The sequence below is a fragment of the Grus americana genome, chromosome 1 (assembly GCF_028858705.1).
Source record: "Grus americana isolate bGruAme1 chromosome 1, bGruAme1.mat, whole genome shotgun sequence".
NCBI classification, from domain to species: Eukaryota; Metazoa; Chordata; class Aves; order Gruiformes; family Gruidae; genus Grus; species Grus americana.
Window position 1 is genome coordinate 119,577,147 of NC_072852.1, and position 21,362 is coordinate 119,598,508.

General features: G+C 40.7%; 1 protein-coding gene across 8 annotated transcripts in view; it reads right to left on the bottom strand.

Moving 5' to 3' along the window:
• ERG (ETS transcription factor ERG) overlaps nucleotides 1-21,362 on the bottom strand; it is a 151,073-nt gene that overhangs the window by 60,040 nt on the left and 69,671 nt on the right. For 2 of the 8 annotated variants that reach the window (XM_054839493.1, XM_054839477.1), the window contains exon 1: nucleotides 7,199-7,330. The exons of 5 other annotated variants lie outside the window; for them this stretch is intronic. In XM_054839493.1, the coding sequence (XP_054695468.1) occupies nucleotides 7,199-7,216 (18 nt within the window). In that variant the 5' untranslated portion in view covers nucleotides 7,217-7,330. Of the gene's footprint in view, nucleotides 1-6,914; nucleotides 7,027-7,198; nucleotides 7,331-21,362 lie in introns of those variants that run through there. One more of the 8 variants, XM_054839503.1, reaches the window with a different exon arrangement.

Here is a 21,362-nt window from a genome sequence, read left to right on the forward strand (position 1 = left end):
TTCACCCATGGCCTTATGGAAATTACTTGTTAAACTAACTTCAATTTGCAGAACCCATCTGCAGTAACTAGGCTTTTGGGTCAGGTTCCCACAGGACCAGCTCTTCGGTCCGACAGCTGGTGCTCCAAGTGATGTGCTCGCCGCGGTCTCTGGAGGGGTCTGTAAATCCAACCACGGATTCCCGGCATGTTAGACCACAACATGAACTTCTAACAACCGCCTTTCCCACAGTACTCTGAGGAGATAACTGAACATGGGTCTATTCTTCAAGATTAAAAGGTGCGATATATATGAAGCCACAACAGCAAAGGACAACTCAGCTCTATGGGGGAGGGTCAAGATACCAATCTCAGTCACAGTGGCAGAAACTTGGAATGACTCCAGGGGAATCATTGGCAAAACAATGTACAAAATTTGGGCTGAGCTCCTGAATAACTTGGGTGAAAGCCTGGCCCCAGTCAAGCCATTGGCCAAATACTTTTGACTTCAATTTGGCCAATTTCACTTCAGGTTTTGTAAATCCTCATTCATTCTATTTATGTGTCTGAAAGCAATTACCCTGGAGTTACGATTAGCAATGGAGGTTTTCTGTCTTTGTTTACTTTTCTTTTGCTCTAGGTGTCTCTTTTTCTTAGCAGAAGTTCAAACATACAGGTTAGTCATGGTTTTATTTCTCTGCACAGTTAAGGCAAAATTTCCATTTCAGTCATTTTGATTGAATACATATATGTCACTGTGGATTGCAAGAGATGGCTGTGACTCTTTAATATATCCAGAACATGTTCTGAACTATTTGTTGGAGAAGTCCACCTCAAGGGCTAGTGAAATGTATATTTTATTTGGTGACGCATACAAATAAGGAAAGGATGCAGGCAAAAGGACTTGGAGGGCAGCTGCTTGCTCTTCGTCTGACAGAATGACAATGTATTTTGAAGCATCCTGATTTGCTTTATTGTAAAATGTATGGTCACTTTTCCTGCCATTGCGATGAAAAACTCTGATATTTCATAGTCCAATGTAACAGCATTGGCCTTAAATTTTTACACAGATGTGTTGTACTGTGGCTTAAACATTTAAATAGTAACAGGTAGAACCTTTATATCAAACAAGAAGGCCTTAGATCTTTTCAGTGAATTAGATATTAACAGATAGGAAGTTCCTATTGAAAGCATTTCCTGTATTGGTAGTCCCTGATTTTGGCGACTTATCTGAGTAGGAAATGAATGCAGGAAGTATCTGTCTACAGACTCTTTATCATCAAGGTAATTGCTGTGGCAGCATTTTACTGTTTATCAAGGTAATAAACATATAGTCTAAAAAAAGATGTTTTTCAACTCTGAAGAATGAGGTTTAAAAAAAATCTTACAGGCTAGTATTGCAGTTATGCAAAATCTTCCATGTAGAATTAATATGCTGCTACTTGTTTCTCTCAGCGTAACTGTAATTATGGATTTGTCAAACGAAACATTTCCAGTCTCCTGTGGCTTTTTTCCCAGTTATAGCACTGTTTCTCTGTATCTCACTCTCTCATCTCTCTTAAGTCAGGTAGGTCATTTTACAGAGTTCTGCCACTTCCCATAAATAGTTATTCACCACCCCTTCCAGCATGTATTTGCATATACCCAGCCCTTGTAATTTGTTGTTGTATTTCCTTCCCATCTATCAGGCACTGCTTAACCTGGCAACACATACATTTAAGTAAGCAAGCCAGATCTTTTCCTAGTGTGAAAAGGTTACGCCAGCCTAGGGACACCATTTCCCACCCATCAGTTGAGATATACACTCCAAACAAACATACACTGCAAGCAAAGGGAGACGTCATATCATATCATATCTTATCATATGCATTCCTTCAGCTCGTTAATTTCCAAAATCCACCATTCCAAAAGACCATTTGCCTGGTCCACTGTATATGGATGATTGCTTGGTGTGTCCTTCAGCCTAGCCTTAAAAAATTGCTATTACTCATGATTCTTTTTTACCTTTTAATTTTCAATGACATTTTTGTGACAATAATTGTCATTTTATTCATTTTACTTTGAAACAAGTTTGATTCACAACATGATAATTACCAGAAGTGGTAATCACTGGTTTGTACACAGTAGTTATTAAAAAACATTACTAATATTGTTTATTACCCACTAATATCCCCTTCCTGAAAGCAATGTCTAATCTTCCTAATAGGATGACTATGCGCATAGTAAAAATCAGCAACCCAGTGCCTAGAGGATGCATGCCAAGGTGAGAGATCTCTTCCTTGTGATACCCATTGGATTTTCATTACTGACAATGTCAAAAGCTGCTAGTATTTCTCTACTGTGTAATTATCTACCAAAAGAAATTAATTTTTAAATAGTTAACGATGAATCTGATAGAAACCACATTGCAGTCAATGAAAAGATTTTTGTTAACTTGACATGGTTTGGCACTGCATGTAGTATTTTCTACTGAATCACTTTTATTTTGTTAAAATTGATAATACAAGTGATACAAACCCAATTTTTCTTTTCTCCACTTCGCTGATTTTCAAAATAATTCTGTTGGCTTGATTTAGAAACTTGCATTATGAAGCCTACTTCTTTCTGAGTGAACAGCATTAGATATTTTTACTGGATTATAAACTGTCACTTGAAAAAGAAATATCTTCTTTTGGCATTCACATTTCTCAAAACTACTTCTGTATTTATCTTTCAGCAAGTTGTTCTCCAAGACCACTTGATTCTTTTAACATTATTTCTGAAAAGCCTTTTGTAACTCGTGGAGCTTGCTGAAAAACATTTTGTTAAGAGATAATATAGATCTTGTTAAGAAAAAACAAACAAATAAACCAACTCAGACTGTCAAACATATGCATTTTCCAGCTGTTGCTCCTTGCCTGGGGACTTAATTCTGGAAAGCAAAATCCTTATATTTGACTTAATTTTGGCATATGTAGCCACAAACCAGATTGAGTTAAATGCTGATTAAAAGAAAAGAAAAAAACAATAACAAAACAAACCAACGCAAAAATGCCCAAAATATCTTCCTCTGTTTTCATATGACTATTTCTTCCTTGAAACTGTGCATTTCTATTTGAGTCAGAAATACTATTTTACCTGGAAATTATTATAGGTCTGATTCTACTGCCTTTATTGGAACAAAATTTTCATGAAATTGGTGGAAACTTTGAATTAAGGAATACAAGATCAGGGTAAGTGGTTTAAGGCACTCTTTATGTTCTTGCTTCTGCTTCCCCAGACCACTCAGGTGCGTGCTTAGCTTTAAGAAGGCTTTGTCATATGTGTCATACCACCAAAGCCAATGGAAGTATTTACAGGCTCAAAGTTAAATATACCATTGGATCACTTGCTAACTGAGATGAGAACGAAAAGAGAATAATGTTTATGGTTTGGGTTTTTTTAATGCAAAGAACAGAAGTACAAATTACTGTATTAGTTCTATTGGATTCAGTGCAGATGCAGTGCTCTAAACAAAGACTTAAACATTTCCATACGCCAAGAACGGATTTTTTTTTAACTGTCTCCAGCTTTCTTTGGATTTAGAAACATTTGAGTGAGTACTCAGATTTTCTAAAAGAAAGTGAGAGAAAAGTAATACTATAGAGAGAAGCACAGACTAAGATTCCTCACCAAAAAAAAAAATCTTGCCACTATATACTGCTTTAATCAGTATATCCACACTCTTTCAAGCCATAGAAACCACAAAGATTCTCCTGTCCTTTATCAAGCATACAGACTTCTCCCAGAAACTGTTGCTTCCGTGTGAACAGCACATTAGAAATCAATAATAAGAAGTGGACATGCACATATTTAGAAGTAAATTAGAGTAAAATAAATATCCACAAGTGTAATCAATAAGTCATTGTAAAGTCAAGAGAACTTACTGAATAGCTTTTCTAAGAATAAGTACAATTGCTTTGCCAGGCAGGGAGACAAGTATAAGAAGGTTTGCTACATGGCAAGAAGGTAGAATTCTAGTTGTATTTTTCTGTTTAATGTTCATTCCTCCACTATAGAGTAATGGGAAAACAAACAAAATGACCTTCAGGATAAGTATTTTTATTTCATCCCAAGGTAACACATAAGTATTTTTTGCTCCATTCTATAAAAAAAAAAAAAGACAGATGCCTAATTCAGAAGCCTTTGATATTTTCTAAAATTGTATTTACCGTAACTAGTGGGATGTTTATAATTAGCAGTGCTGTATTGATTTGATAGTCTTCAGCTTCAGCGTTCTGCACCGTTGTGCTGCTGCACATATCTGTCAGGTACTACTTGTGCCAGAAGGAAACATGTCACCTTATTGCTGAAAAAACTTGGAAAACTTGAAAAAATAATTTTATCCTTCAAATGCCAAAAAAACCTAACAGTGAGATCAGCTGTGTGCCCACCAGCTATCGGGAAGCAAATGCATTAGAAATATCAGCCCCCCTGACTGCACACGGAAACCAAAATACTGGCTGTGGGGGTGCACACCTTCCCCCCTCACTCTCCTCTCTGCAGTTTCTTACGCCACCCCCCCGGGAACCAGCCCCACTCCCGGTCCGACGAGAGGTCCCCGGCCCGAGCGAGGGTGTGAAGGTCAAAATTAAAGTAAGCCGTCCGTGCCGCAGCACTGCCGCGTCCTCCTTCTTAGGAGAAACCTTCCACTGCGGCGCCTTCCTCGTCGCGGGGGAGAAGGGGAAGGGGACGGCAGAAGGAGGGCAGGGGACGAGAAGAGATGTATCTCCCGGTAAAGCCACGCTCATGACGTCAACCCCAGTGACAGCAAACTTAGACAAATGCTTGCCTTCATAGATCCCGATTAGCCCTGGTTAAGCCAGCCTGATCTCTCATGAGCCCCGAGTGTCCCATGGGTCTGTCTGCAGGTTTGATAGGGAAAGGATGAATCAAAGTTTTACTGGAAGGCCACCTTTGCACGTGTGTATGCTTAGAGCAATTTCCACCTGGTTATGAACAAATACATAGCCACTCGTAACCCAATTTTGACATTTAATGACTCCATGGCTTCCCCAAAGAAGAGAGTGAATTCCCAGCACAGAGATGCCAGATAAGGCTTTCCACATTCCTTGGCCACAGCCTCTTGTTACCTACGCTGGGATAGCTGGGCTACCCATTGCCAGCAGACAACGCAGGCCATTACACTGAAATTGCAACAAACATTTGCTAAATGTAACTGTTAAGCAAAAGCACAAACACCCGTTTGGCATTCGCATGGAATTTCTTTATTTCGGAAACCTCTCAGTTCAATGACTTCTTTATGTACTCAGTATAGAAGAGAAATTGAATCTCTTTGGACTGGCTTAGCTTCATGTCAGAGTACATGTCCTGCATCTAGAGTACAAAGCACCTGTCATTTCTTCTCAGTCATTTTACATTTTGTACTTGCAAAAATAAAATCCTTGCTTCAGTGTATAAGGCCTTCCCAGCACCCTGGGCATCAAAATGCTCAACATTGTGGGGTACCTATTTCCCCCTGCAAGTGTCACACTCCCAGATGAGAAAACAGAAATATACGTTTTTCCACTCAGGAGGCTTTGCTGTCTGCAGTGCGTTAACAGGCTGCATAAGACACAGCTGCACACAGTCTCTTCTCACCTCTGTACGTGTAAGGTGGAGGTAAAATAACAATGGTGAGATATTGTTTACAATCATTTACCCTATTATAATTCAGCCAACACAAAACATCAAAAATAATAATAAGAGCTCCTCAAAATGCATACATCATCTAAGCTCATTGTACCACCCTTTTTGAAAAAAATTTTCCCATCAGCATCGATAGTGCATTCTGATTAACAGACACAAAACCCAGCATTGCTATCTCAGCACATAGCCTTTTCTTTTATCAACGCAAAACTTGACTCCCTGAACCTCGAGATTTTCACAGAGCACCTGTCATGTCCTGTGTGCTCTGAAATGTGCGGCAAAACCAAACGGAATTCAGCTGTTTCAGGAGCTACTTAGCATATAATAGATACTGGCCAGAAATGCAGAGGAGATTCAGATCTTTGTCTCTACAGATAGCTTTTTGAAAGCATCAGTGATTGCGGAAAGAGAAGGTTCATTATTCTTTTTAATCACCATGTCTTCAGGCAAGCCTTTCAGATTTCAAAAACTATAACAAAAACCATCAAATTATCTTTAAAATGTAAACATCTAAGCAGAAGTTACTGAGAAACCCAACTGCAGCTCCACTTAGCTAATGGCCAGGCACCACTGCTACTCCATATCTCTTACTAAATCTCCGGCATAATTAGAAAAGTACAGAAACACACAATACCACGAAGAAAACAAATACCTTGATCCCAAATCTGATAATACAACGCCACAGAGTCCTCACTGTACATGCTGGTTTGCTCTTTACGTAAAATTAGTTTCACTATCACAAAGCGTTTACAGTTATACTTTTGCAATTAATCACAGCTATTGCTATATCTGTAACTGCTATCTATTGCAACATACAGAGAAGCAAAAACTAGATACATAGACACATAGATACATTCAACTTTCTAAGCGACACAACCTGAAAAACTCAGCAAAGCCATTCTTAAAAAAAACCAAGCATGCACCGAGATCAATTTATAAGCCAATAAGAGAATTTTATTGTCCAATAAAATAAAACAAAAAGAACACACCCATGAGATCTTGCCACCACCATAAAATAACATTCAGAAAGGTCCCGAGTATCACGATAGAGTTTCTAGAAAAGCACATAATTAACACCTGCATGAGAGAGAAACCAGAGCTGGTGCCTCTCATTCCCGCTTGCTAATATTTGTGTCCCCATCAAGGAGAGAAACATTTAAAAGTATCCAAAAGCTTAGTGCTCTTAGGAGCCCTTTTTTCCTTCCAGTGCACACCCTCACCCCTTATGGCAGTACGCAAACACATCCAAGTTGTCAGAATGATACCTACAAGAAATTTCAGAAGCTCTCATAAAAGGGCTTCGCATATGCAATCCACAGCACTGAACAGTGAATTTAAAAAACCCAATTTTTTTTCCGAGTTTGAAGTTTTTAAGCCTTGCGGATGGTTGGAGTAGGAAAAAGGAAATTTACTAGGCAGTACAAAGGAAATCTTGTTGTCCTCTATTGTGGCAGTGGGGGTGTTGCCCAATTCTAACTTATCTAGGTTGATAAAGGAAACCAAAGAACACGCCACTGAAAAAAATTCCAACAAAAAAGGTACCCCTTTCTTACCTTAATAGTGCTTGCCATAATGTGATCAAGATTATTGATCGCTAATAATTGCTAATAATAATTATTGCTTCGCTCTGACCAGAAAGAAGTTTTGATGAGGTTGTTTAGAGCGGATGAGATTGTGCTAACTCTGGGAAATGAAGTCAGCCAATGGCAGGAAGAGGTTTCTATTGGTCCTGGCCACTGCAGCTCGAAGAAACAGGATATTTGGGAGTGAAGAGATAAGAGTCCTAAAACAATGTTGTTTTTCTTGATGATATGTGACTAAATTTTTTTAATTTTTTTTTTTTTTTAAAAACAAAAAAGTCAATTGCCTGTGACTGCCTGGCCAGGTGTGATCTGATGTGCAGTAAGTGTGACATGCCACTTTGAGGCAGGATGCAGATGTCAGATGAAATGGGCCAAATTCGGCACTAGTTTCATGCAGTCTGTTCACTGGGGAATTGCTGATTCAGGGCCAAAGCCAGACTTGGTATAAGCGGGTGTAACTCCAAATATGTTAATGAAGTCTAGCCCCACTTACACCACATCTATATTTGTCCATTAACCTCATTCCTGGGTTCTTGAGCTATTGACACTTTCTAGCCTATCTGATCAAGCACTTTTTTTTTTTCTTACAGAAGAAGCAAGTAGATTGGAGACAATCATTACTTTTTGATGCCTCGTTGTTACTGAGGAAAGGAACTCACAAAAAAACACATTTCAAAAGCAAGTGCCTGAATGCCATAAACAGTCTTAAATTTTCCACTCTCTTCCTTTACTTCACAGCTCTATCCATGCATGAAAATGAGATGGTCTCATTGGCAATTCTGTTCCCAGTTGGAGCGTGATAGTCATTTTTTATTCAGTGTTATATATTTATTTGTCCTTTTGTAGCACTTGGCAGTCACAGGGCACCCCAAAACTACCAGCTGTGCAAACGACATACTGTCCCTGTCCTAGATCCTTGCTTAAGAGTGCTGAACTAAAAAATAAGAAAGGCAAAGTGTTTCCACAGCACCAACCAGTGTAAAAGTCCACACGTAAAGAACCACTCAGGATCCAGGGCTGGCACAACCCTCTTGCTCTTATGATCCTCGCAACTTTGTGTTTTTGTAAAAGACATAGGTCCTGGTGTCAACACAGTCTGAGCTTTCAGTTAGAAAAGCAAAGCTTGAAAAATAGGACCCTCAAAAATTGAAAGAAAAATTAAAACAAGTCAGAATGTATTAATTTTTCAATAACCTCGTAATTTTTAAAAGCTGGTCCTACTATAACCAGTTCACGATTTCTCGATGCTTCCTCTAACAACATCAAACCATGGACACGTTGCTTGAAAGCACAGCAGCACTGGGTAGATAATTCCTGCTGTAATAGGGTCCTGCCCTCTGACCAGGGACTCTGGTATGATAAAAAAGAATGAGAAATAGTGATGGCTTGTCGTTGCATTACTTAGTGGAGGCAGATGACCTCACGCTCTCCCAACGCCTTCCTCTCCTGCTCCTTAGGAAAAAGAAAGGAAATCAGAGTGTTTTTCTGTAACTGGTGATGACTGCTGGCATTCGGTATGCATTTTTTCCAAATGGTACACAATGACAGCGGTAAGTCCCTGTTCACTCTTCCCCTCCTGTCCTGACCCCAAGGAGGAGAAGCGCGGCCATGCCCTTTTCCAGAGACGCACCCGGAGGACGTGAGGCGCTGCCGGCTTGGCCCTCGGGCATTTGTCCTGCAGGTACTGCTCCATCTCACCCGAGGCAGGGCAGAGGAAAGGTTCGTCCACCTGCCCCTGCTCACAGGAATGGCTCTCCCACCCACTAAATTCTGGAAAATCCTCGTTTCCATGTGTCCCATGAAGACCGCAGAGCTGGAAATCCCTGGACACAACAGAGCGACACGGGACTGGTGCAACTGGGATGTGGCAGAGCTGCCCGCAGGGAGTCCCCGTTTGGAGCTTGGCGGTGTGTCACCCAGCTGAGCCTGTATCCCAACTCATCTCCAGCTGCCTCAGAAGCCTCAGGCCCCCTCAGCCACTCCGAGGGGCTGAGCAAGCCTCCAGCAGACCCCAGATCCTGATGGAGAGACTGGGAAGGGGAGAGCAGACACCCTGCTTTTCCTCCCTGCTCTGGATCCTGAGGTGCCACGGGATCAACTCCCTGTACAAGTTTAGCTTGAGCTTATAGTTTACTTTAAGGAGGTCTGGTTTCTTCTACTGCAAAGATGACTTCTGGTCACTTCAGAGCAATCCAGAGTCAGCACTGCTGTGCAATAGTTTATATTCTCCATTAGTGGATTCATATAGAAATCTGATGTTACACTGCTGAACATCTTCTTACAGTCTACATCACCGAATTACTGTGCTTCTGCAGAGTGGGTAACTTCTGGTAACTTTCCTATTTTCATTACAAACAGTATGAAAAGAAAGCAATTTACAGTAATTGTATTTCATGGGGATGTTGATTTCCTCCCTTTTCATCTCCAAACAATGAGCAAGACAGCCAAAAGATTAGAACCTTTTTCTTGACATTTCAAAGCATTGTATAATGTTTCAGTTGGGTGACTTCCACTCTCGTTAAGCCTATGATATTTTGGGGTTTTTTCTCAAATATATTGAGAAGCTTGAAGTATCAGTTCCAGCTTTCCAGTGGATGGGATCTAACAAATTCATTCACAAGCAGGTTTTAGTTATGATTCCTCTCCAGCCTACCTCCATATAGACAAACCTCCTCTTGATTTATACAGGGCTTTTAGAAGCATAAGACAGGCAATATCAGACTCTGCTGAGCTCTATTATTATTATGTAAGTTTTACAGACCCCCACAGCCCAGTAAGGATTTTGCCATTTTAAACTGGCACACTTTCTGTGCCAAAGAATTCAATGAAGTTTATTTGACTTTCAAGCTAATACCCACAGGCAGATTTCTGAGTGCTTACGCTTATGTTGATCCAATTGCAAGACAGAGCCTTGGTATTGTAAGGAAAGGAAAATATTGGGTTATCAAATCACCATCATCCAGTTGCAAAAGAAAAATAGTACAAATGCTTCTACTATTTTTCTCTTTTCTGCATTTTGTTAAGGTTAAACAGAAAGAAAATACGTTTTTGTTATGTTAGGCAACTTTGTGCTATTGTCTGAAATAATGCCGTATGAGTTTGAAAAAATGTGGCTTGGTCAACAAGCAGAATGAAAACACAAAAAAGTATTAAAAATCCACACAAGTCACCTAACAATCCTTTCCCCCCTTAACTTCTCTCTCAAGCTTGTCACCCTAATTTGTCTGGGCTCCCTTCTGTTGGAATTTTCTTCTACATTCAAGCCTGCACCTAGAAACCACAGACCAACAAAACACTACCGCATGTGCTTAACATTACACATGTGCTTAAGTTTCTTAATCAAAACAGGGTTTCTGCACATGCTTTAGAATTACAGCTGTGCTTAAATTCTTTCCTGAGTACAGACAGGCTTAAGCACTGCTTTAAGTGCCTTCTACCTTTAGGACTAAAGAGCTCCCTCTTTAGACAAGAGCTTTCTAAACTGGAGACAAAGGATCTGATCTATGCTGATCTATGCCTGCTTGAGCCAACAGGGCCCTGTACAGACCTAAAGATTTGGTCTGACAATGCGAAAGAAGTGATTAGACTAGGTCCCAAGAGGATGAATTTCCAAATAAAAAAGTTGTTTTGCTTGTTGCATCCTTTTTAGTGTACAAGAAATATGTTCAATATGCACGTATGCACCTAAACACTTGTAAAATACTTCCAAAGAGACCACTTCTCATGCTATTTGAAACACCACTGCTAACTCTAAAAAACAACCCTGTCCTCAGATTTTTTTCTTGTCATATCTGCTAGATTGTTAGGATGTAGGAAATACATTGCAAATTGCCCTATATAAACAGATCTGCAATCCATCTTGCTGTCTGGGAGGTAAACCAAGAACACTGCTCTCAGCCAGGGCTGACCAAAAGACTAGAGGTGCACTCTGCTATCCTCACCGGTGCCCCTACATGTTTTACTTACACGACTCTTGTTCAGCAGTCTGCCCGGATAGCTTCTTGCCTTCTCACGTTCAAAATGTTGTTAGTACTGCTAATAATGTGGCCTTCATCCCTTTAACTGTACAGATTTCTTTACGTTATAAATAACTCTGAGTAAATGATTGGGCAAACTAGAGGCATGTTCACCTTGTGTGTTATGCTCAGTATGCGTACATACAGTGTGTGCAGATGTGGATATTAAAAGAAGAGTACGGAAAAAAGAAAAAGTGAGCTCTGTTCCTCCAACCAACGTTACAGGTAAAAAGGAGGTTCTCCTTTAGGTAGAACCAGGCTACAAATCAAAAAACTTGAGTACAATAAAAGACTTTGCATAGCAGGTCTTGAAAGCAGATTTGAAGAAATCCAGGCAAATTAATACTACTTCATCGCACATGAAGATACACCTGTAAAGGTCTTTATCCTCTCAAAAAGATAAAGCATTTTGCTTAAATGTAGCTCCAAATGTCAGTTTGGCCATACTCAGCTCGGTGTGTGAGGGCCAAATACATTCTAACCGAGTTTTCAGCAAGCCCTTCAGCCGGACTTCCTCCCTTTAATTCACACCTTTCAACTGGCTCTGAAGAAAAAGTAAATCTTCTCCCAGAAGGGGAAACTCTCCCCTCACCACAAAGAAAGCTCTCACAAATAGACTTCTACCAGGAGAACAAACAGGGGGGCTCAGAAGAAGGGAGTTTCACAACCTGCCCCGAGGGGCTGCGGGGCCAGGAGCTCAGGGCACTGCTCTCTGGGATGACGGACTCTTGCCCCCTGTCCCCAGGACTGCTGGGCTTTTGGGGCTGCCCAGGGGACCTCCTCCTCCCACGCCTGAGCGGGTTTGATGCAGCACCAGGTCTGAGGACGCAGGAGAAGCTCCGTCCTGGGAAAAACGGGGTCCAGCCCTGGGGTGGGCTTGTGCCCAGTGACCCATGGCTGGAAACATGGAAGTTAAGTCTGGGAGCAAGGCGCTACTCCGAGTGGGACATTTGCTTTTGCCAAACTCCAATTACTACATCAAAGCAAGCAGCCCGTGTAAAAACACATAATTAACACTAATTATCCCTACCTGGCCACTGGGGCAACCTGACACGCATCCCATGAAAAGCACCTTTTCCTCCAGCTTTCCAAGCTTTCACGCTTCTCATTTCCCTTACTACCAGGTGTTGCACGGCAGCGGAGCGAGGAGGAATATGTCCTCACCCCTCCGGCGTTGCCCCGGTTGGCGTCGAGCGCCGGGAGCGCCCCGGGAGCCGCGGGCAGCTCGGCACCGGCGGTCACTAGAGGGTGCTCCCTGCCCCTCTAAAGGAGAGCTGCTGGCTCGCCCGGCCGCATTGTTTCCTCCAACAGGACGCGATGAAACAGCTCTTTCCAAAGTCTGAAATTACTTCTTTTGATTAAAAAAAAAAAAAAAAAAGGTATTTTAACAGAAGCAGATAAAAGAGATTTGTTCCTGCTGCGGTGGCACCCACCATCGGTTTTGCCTTCAGGGCTGGTTACAACTTAACATATTCCCACTCTCGTGTCTTTGCTTCCTTCCAAGCACTCTCCAGCTGCTCCAACCCGTTTGGCCGATTAGTCCCTTCACGTCTTTCCCCCGTCCCCACCTGCCCTTCTGCCACAGCAATGAATTCACTTCACTTGCTGGCAGAGCTGAAAAGTTGGGAGAGCGCCTGATTTGCGGGCCATGCGATTTTTTTAAAACTTTACTTCACGGAACAAGAGCAATCAAGAATGGATTGTCTTCCAATGGACAGTTTTACCGAAATGAAATGTTGGAAGCTTTCAAAGTGAAAATCAAAGCACTTCATTTATCAACCCTGAGTCCCTAACTATGACTCAAGCTATTTAAGCTTGTATCAGCCAAAATATTTTTGGTGACTACACCTCTGTTTGCCCACCTTTTCTGTTCTGATCATCTTTGGAGACCAGCTATACTCTCTACATAAAAAATATACCACATAAATGGGAAATGAAATGGGAGCTCTCTTTACATGAATTACAGTGACACCATCACTATTATATTGACACTGGAGCTATCTGCAATAGTCAATGCAATGTACTTCGTAACAGGGAAGTGCTGACACGCTCATTTGCAGACAGGGACTTGAATCACTGTCTTAAGAAGTGGGATTCGCTTCATCAGGCTTCAACAATTTTAATGTAGGTGTCAAGACTAAGCTAGTTCTCCAAGACTTCTTCTGCAGTCCCCAATACAAATAACTTCATCATGTCATTCAGTGTCACCTGCAACAGCTGCTTAAAAGAGGTGAGATGAATCACACCTTTAAGTACTTCTCTCTCTCTGTCCATCAGCTACAAAGGGAACCTGTAGGATTACCTGAGACACTCAGCTTTTGGATAACTCTGCTTATGTGAGATGAACCTAACCTCAACTTTCCTTTCATTCTTCCTTAATTTTCCCACCTCCAAAATGTTAACAGTTGTACCACCAAATGACAAAGGAGTGCTGTATGGATTAATAATTAAAGTGTGCTGAAAACTTTGGCTGAAAGTTGCCACTGATATGAAAGCTATTTGGTTTATCTTTGATCCTAATTTAAAGCTGGCTAAGCGACAATGATACCACAGGACAGAAAAAAAAACCCAAACCAAAACGCTTCAAAAAGCAACCTCTCTGCAAGGAAAGAAGAAGTAACTGTGAGGGCAAAGGCCAACATTTTTCATCACTTTCTTCCAAATGTTTTAGATCATTTTCACTGAACTACACAATAGTTTGAACTGGTTATTACAGAACACTGTCCTTCAAGGTCCTACCATCCCTAGATTGATGGGCATTGCACACAGCAAAAATGTCTGGCATATTGGATTTCTACACCATATTAGTGAGGCTGTTTCAAGATTTTCATCAAGAATGGAACCTATTAAAGTGTCTCTCACACTCTTCTGGCTTTTATAGCATGCTTTGGAGGACTGCATGCTCTTTTTTCCTCTCCACGACTAGCAAGTCTATAGAAAATGCTTTCAACTGTTTTATTTGACCTTTCACCTCTGGGCTCTTGCCTAATCTGCAAATCTGAATAGGAGGTATAGCTGTGCTTTTTTTTCCCCTCTCTAAGTAACTAGCTGAATTCCTTAAAGGACCAGACATGCATCTAAAACTGGGACTCTTTCGGTATTGTACTTCTTTGTTAGTGGCTGTGAACAAGAAACAGATGTGAAATATCTGTGTTTGAAACTTACTGACCCAGAAAGACCAGGGCTAATCCAGATCATTCTTAATAACTGAAATCTGCCACCCTTTGACCACCTTGAGATACATGCACACACCCAGGAATATCCCCACCCCAGCAAACAGACAGACAGACACAAATAGAAACCCTCAGGACTTTTATACATCTATTATGAACTCAGATGTAGTTCAAGATTTGAACAACAGCAAAAAAAATGGATTCCCGATTGATCTTTTTCCCCATTATCAGGAAAGAGGAAATGTAAAAGAAACAATAGACATATAAAACCAACTTTGGTCTACCTGGTTTGTCTCAATCTGTGCCAGATATCTCACAGTATCTTACGTTAAAACTGAAATAATTGCCCTGTCTGCAGTAGGGACCCCTCACCTGGTGCCACCCTCAGCTGTGGGTGACAGGGCACAGTTAGAAGAGCAATGGGGTGGAGGCCAATGGAGCAATGTGCTAATTAGACTCCTCCGTGAACACTCTTCTTTTGTCAAAATTATGAAAGAGAAATTCAGGTTGCAGGAGATGCCATTCCCATAATTGTTTTCAAACACTAAATGCATGCTGCATACATATGCAGTAAAAGCAAACTACTTCCACTGCACTGGTAACTTGCTTTGCTTTTATTTTATTTTGGGTTTTTTCTGTCTAGGATGGAAGAATACATTTAGCTGGCCCTTTTAAATACTAAAATAAAGAAAACAATAATCACTGAAAAATTATTTTGCAATAAGATTCAAAAAATAAATAGAAATTAAGTACTTGGAAAATGTGATAGTACATCTTCTAGGAATACTCCCGAGGCTAGGCTGTGTGGTCCAAAAAGGATAAGATTCACACATTTCTGTAACTGTCTGATATTTCTGGCTCTCTCTAAGACCCAGTAATACCATATGTCTTGTGAGAAAAAAAATAATAATAAAAATACTGTTAACTAACACTGGTCTATCTTGAATCTCAGCCGTACAATTAAACTCAAAATATTTATCAGCTTTTTGAGGAGCAGAGCAAATATGTTGTGAGGAAAGAATAACCAAAAATGCCTGTAGAGACTGAAGTTTTCTTGTGGCTTTCCGAAGAGCAGAGACGATAGGTCTCAAATCATGGCATGACGATGTGCTACAAATAGCTTTTTCTAGCAATGAAACCCCTCATTCCTCTCTTCTGCTAGATGCCATGTCTGGGAGCTTTACCCCGTATCTGTGGTGGTGGTCACGTAGGATCGTTTGAGTAGGAGAAAGGACTTTTGTTCAGAAACTGGGTGATCCCAGGAACAGCCTGTTGGCAACTCTCTACCTTTGGCGTTATTCCAGTAGTTTATAAAATAATTTTTTACTACTAGAATGAAACATGTCTGTGAACTCTTCTAAAGAGTAACAACGTACCTTGGATCTGTAATGCTCTGTATCAAGCATTTCCAACACTCAAGAAATGCCACGTTGATAAAGTCCTACCTGATCTGATCTCCGTATGACCACATTTCTAAAGCTCAGTACATTTAGAGAAAGACATTTCCAACAATGTACAAGAAAATTAGATTATTATCTTAAAAGCACTACAGTCAAATCAAAGGACTTGGCAACAATAAACCAAAATATTTTCTCTTGGGGACTAAATACACCCGCAAGAAAGAGAGCAAAGGAGTTCTCTGTTACTTTAATGGATAAAAACTGTGGGCATAAAATGCTTATCACTTTGGAAAAAAGCACTGAATATAGTTAATTGCCAAGATAATTCTAACGCAAGTTTTAACAGAGCTGGGATTTGTCATCATCATCACAATCTTTTTACCCATATCTAAAGCACTTTGTAGGTTACATGGTGTTTCAAGAAAAATAAAGACAATGTGCTGCTTCCACGACATGGATGGCAAAACTCCTTTCGCCTCAATGGGACTAAGATTTCAACCCACTGAGAACTAAAAAAAATCACACATTATCACAGTTTCCTGCAAACTGGAAATTCTGAGTTTCAAAGGGCTCTAAGTTGTCATGTTATAAGACACAAAAAGTACTGTCCAATAATAAAAAATGAGCAGAAGTGGAAACAGGGAGTGAACCAATAACTGATAGAAGTTAATGCATGATTTAAGGCCCGGGAAAGAATCCCTAAAGCCTTCTCCTACTATGAAAGGCTTGCCAGACATGTGTGAAAAACTTGCTAAAACATGTGTGTTGAATTACCTTGGTGGCCTGTGACTTTCCCAACAACCATTCGCAATTAGCTGGGACCCAGTAAAACAGAAATGAAGTTTTGTATGCAGCATTAGTCCCATAGAATGGGGTGTTTATTCTAAAGGGATCTGTGTTTTGGGTCCAGCCCTAGAAGATGCCAAACTTTTCCAGTTCATGGCACTCAACTCCATGGGGCGTTTACTTCTTCACCTCCATTTTCTCAAAAGACTGTATCAACTGAAAGATAAACTATCTCTTCTTCTGTTGGGCTTGTTCTGACTTGGAGTCACTTCATCCTACTCACTCTAAACTTAGCCCAGAATTTCCCACAACATACTGTGACTGGTCTACAGAAGAAGTTCCTTGTTAAAACAATTCTACTTAAAGTGCTAATGTACTTCTCAAAAAGGAGCTGTGGCATTAAGGCAGTTTGGCTTCCTCTGCATCTTTGCCCCCTGATCCTTCCTCCCTACTGCCAAGGATTCCCCCACTCCCTCCCATCACCCACAGATGCTGTGCAAGAGTCAGGGTGCTGCAGCCAGTCTGGGTCCACGCAGGTGCCTGTGTGCCAAGCAGCTGCGGCCAAAAGTAATGCAAAATGCACCCAGTGCAGCACAAAACGCTCCTCTTGCCTTTCCTTTGGTGGGCACACAACTTGTCTCCCTCACCTCCCTACTGAGCTACACAACCTCATGGAAAGCTCTCAACCTCTCTTTGAGCTCTCAACCCCTCCATTGAATGGGCATAGAGTTCTGTTTTCTTATGAAATCTGGACAGGATCTATCTGAGATGGACAAGTCCCTGAGACTTGAGGACAAACCTGTCCCAGACCATCCCTCCAGTCAAATCTGTCTCTACAGCGAATGGCTGCCTTGAGGGAGGGGCAATCCTCTTTTCACCCATAAAGTTGTAACCAGCATTCCATACACAGTTCTATTTTAACAACCAAAAGAATCACAGAATCATAGAATCACAGAATGGTTTAGGTTGGAAGGGACCTCAAAGACCATCTAGTTCCAACCCCCCCTGCTGCTGGCAGGGACACCCTCCACTAGACCAGGTTGCCCAAAGCCCCATCCAACCTGGCCTTGAACACTCGCAGGGACGGGGGCTGGTGAAGCTAGGTGAAAATTTTTTTTGGCTTGTAAATGGTAAATTTGTTACGAGGAGAGGGGAGAAGGAATGTTATTCATGTCAGTGCCATTTTTTAATGATCTGGCACTAAAAAAAAAAAAAGGAAGGAAAAGAGAACAGGAAAGGGAATGGGAACAGAAAAGGGAAAGTAGGAAATTCTCCTTAGACTTGAAAGTAACCAAGATTTATGTTTTCTTTAAGTGTTAATATTTCATAGCTTTTCGGTTCTTAGGTTCAACAAAGGACACTACTGGTACCTGTGTTGTTATCACTTAGCAACTGTAACTGTTTGATTTCTTTTTAATGATCTCATTTTGGTTTTGAAAATAACACCACAGATGTGAACTTCAGTCCTGCAAAGACTTATATGTGGGTTTATCTTTACAAAATTGAACACTACATTCTCATTGACTTCAGTGAAGACTACATAAAATGTAAGAAATGAATTTATGGATGTGGTTTTGCAGGCTTCGGACTTTATTTTTTTACTTTTTCTGAGAATTTTCATTCTTGCTGTAACTGAGCGTCTATTCATGCTTTCACATACCATAGGCACAAATGCTTGAAGCCACTGGTTTGCATGCCCAGTGTAGGTCAGTTGACTATGAGATTTACCAGCGTAATCGGACATTCAGAGTTTTAGGACACCTAAACAGCAGGTGAAAAAAAACCCAGGCAATTTTCAGAAAACCTGGACTTTTCTACCTGATGCGGAAAATAGTCTTCAACAGACTTTTTTTAGACATGGTACTTATAACTAGCTTACCAAAAATATAGAAAAATGCCATTTGAAAAACAGTCCTGTATAGATGGTCTGACCTTACTACCCTGAGCTGCTGACACAACTATTAGCACCAGTACTTCATAAGGAGTCACTCACCTTACAAACCTACTTCGCTGGCTAGCCACAGGTATTTAAGAAGACCAGGTGGTTTAACACTCTAGCACTCAGGTAGAGTGCTTGTTCCCCTCCAAGGCCAAGCTGCAGTTCCAGTCCTGCAAAGACTCCTTACCATATACAACGTTTCCATCACAGTTCAGTGAAATTGTATTTATTTATGTATTTATTTATGGGCAATGTAGTTATTCGCCAAAGAATGCGGTTTGGGGAAAGCTGAAGCCATTTGCTAGTTCAGGACAAACGTGCTCAGAAGTTTTGGCCTGAACAAAAACAACAGCAGGCTTTGAAAACATTGGACGTTCCCTTGAATAGATATTTTAAGTGATTTCAACACTTTGTTTTCAGGGCACTTGTCATGAAAGCAAGGGAAGGAAAGAGCACAATTCTCAATGTTTTCAAGGAGGGAAAGCCCCCCCTTCCTCCACGGTAGCCCGGTGCGTGCCCAGGCACAGCACTCGCTTCACCTCCATCCCTCGCCAGCGGGACTTGCCACCTGCCAAGACAGCAGCTTCATCACGCCCCGGCTCAGCCTCTCGCGTGCTCTTTAATTGTCCTGTGCAAAGTGGGACACAAGGAATTACAAGCAACTGAACTAAGATACAACACTTGGTCAGATGCTTTCCTGGATCAGGACCTTCACTCATAAACTCCTCCTGGGTCCTGCACAACGGCAGCCCCATATCTGTGGTTTGGGGAAGCTTTGTTTGCCATTGGAGTACAAATAACACACAAGAATAACGTTACGAAAGAACGCACTTCTCCTGAAGTTATGCTTGTGTATGCTTTGTTCAAGCCAAGCATATGCAGAACCAAAACTGTGTATCTGCCAGTATCGCAAGTATGATCCAAGCAAGTCCATCGAGATATTGCCAGCCACGCAGCTCTCTCCATGAGGAAAGAATTTGGAATATATTATTTGACACAGAACCATATAATTGCAGCGTCAAAAATTATAGTAAATGGTTCTAATCAACTGTCAAGAAGTGGGATATTTTTCTGGCTTGAGCTTCTAATAGAAAAATAGAAAATGCAAAAGTTACAGTAAGTCTGATGTTACTAAGCTGTCATTCTAGAAATTGTCCTTTGAAACAAAATTGAAGTGGATAACAAATAAAATGATACATGTTAGTTCAACTAAGGTTGGAAAACAATTAGATTGCTTTTGCAAGCTTCTTACACCAAACAACAGAACATTGTGTGCTATGAATAGCCAGTTTCATACATGGTAATTTATGTTATTAATTTTAAAGACTGTACAAAAGAAGTCAAAACAGTTGACTCTTCAGTTATGATGAGGATTTCAATGTGTTCAGCTCTTAACAAAATATTCAGCTGCTATGGGTAAAGTTTCATTTGAAGGATTTTCTCCCTCAGGCTAATTTTCTTATTGTGGATTTTTTTTTCCTGTATTATTTTTTTAAGTTACCCTGCCATTTTCAATCTGGAACACCTACAGATTAAAATAAATCTCATGCATTAAAGTACCTTATGGAAATTATATACATAAATTCGTGCTCTAATCACCATGCTATTTTGGGCTTCAATCTCATTCATTACATGGTGGTTCCCTGGCCAAGACATGGCAAGAGCCCCCTTCCCCAAATATTTATCATGTACTAAGGAAATGCAAAGGATACAGGAGGGTGACAAACATTCTTATGTGCTGAATAAATTAGGCTAAGCAAAGCAGAGAGAGTAGGACTTCACTGGGAGAATGCTGTTCAAGGAGAACTGCAAACATATCATAATGGGGATATTGTTTCCACATTTTGGGGAGAAGTGAATAATATATCCCTTATAAAATACAATTCTGAACCATCAGAAATATTTGCAAATTTGAGTTTAATTCCATGAGTTGCTTTGGATTATTAAAGAAACTGACAAAATTAGGAAATGTGAAAACTTTGTGCAACATCTGTAAAACAAAATGTTTCTCTGTACTCAGAGAGCCATGTCCCATTTACAACAACAAGCCACAAGCAGGTGCGTGTCTCCCATATTACATGTATATGGTGGTGTGCTGTTTATTGAGACTGCATTTCTTCCCTTTATAAAGTTTTCAGTGTGTTGCCTGTCCAAGGAAGAAAAGTCATGGGAATGTATGTGCCCCTTGCACTTCTTGCCCTCTCTTTGTTTTGCAGGAATTGTGTTTTATCATCTTGTGTCTATTTCTTGAATCTTGAAGGTTTTGGTCTTCATTTGACAACTTCCACTTTCAAAGTACTAGTGCACAAGCCCAGTCTGTATTCACAAAAAAGGTACCTGCACAGAGGTAAGAAATAAAAGTCACACCAGCTTCTCATGTGTGAGCAGCTGGGTAGATCTCTCACCTATATGACTGTAAGAGGATGAAACTTTCCACACAAATTATCTTGCAGCACAAGCATCTGACCAACGATATCAAAGCAGCAGACTGAGGAGTCTGAAAGTGAAGGAAACCTGTGGTTTCTTTATGACTCTGAGATGAATTCTTTCATCAGATTAACCACTTCTGAAAGCATCCGGCATGTCTAACATACTCGAGGGACAGCCAGGATCTATTCTAAGGCAATGCATGCAGGGTCTGACTCAAGAGAACATCCTTACTCAGGAAAGAAATTTAATTTTAGGTTTCACTTTAAGCACATGCTTAAATCCCATTAAAACTGGTAAAATTTAAGCTTATCCTCAAAGTTAAGCGTGTACTTAGGCAATTTCCTGAATTCAAGGTCAGTAGGCAAATGCAGGTAGAAATATTGGTTGCTA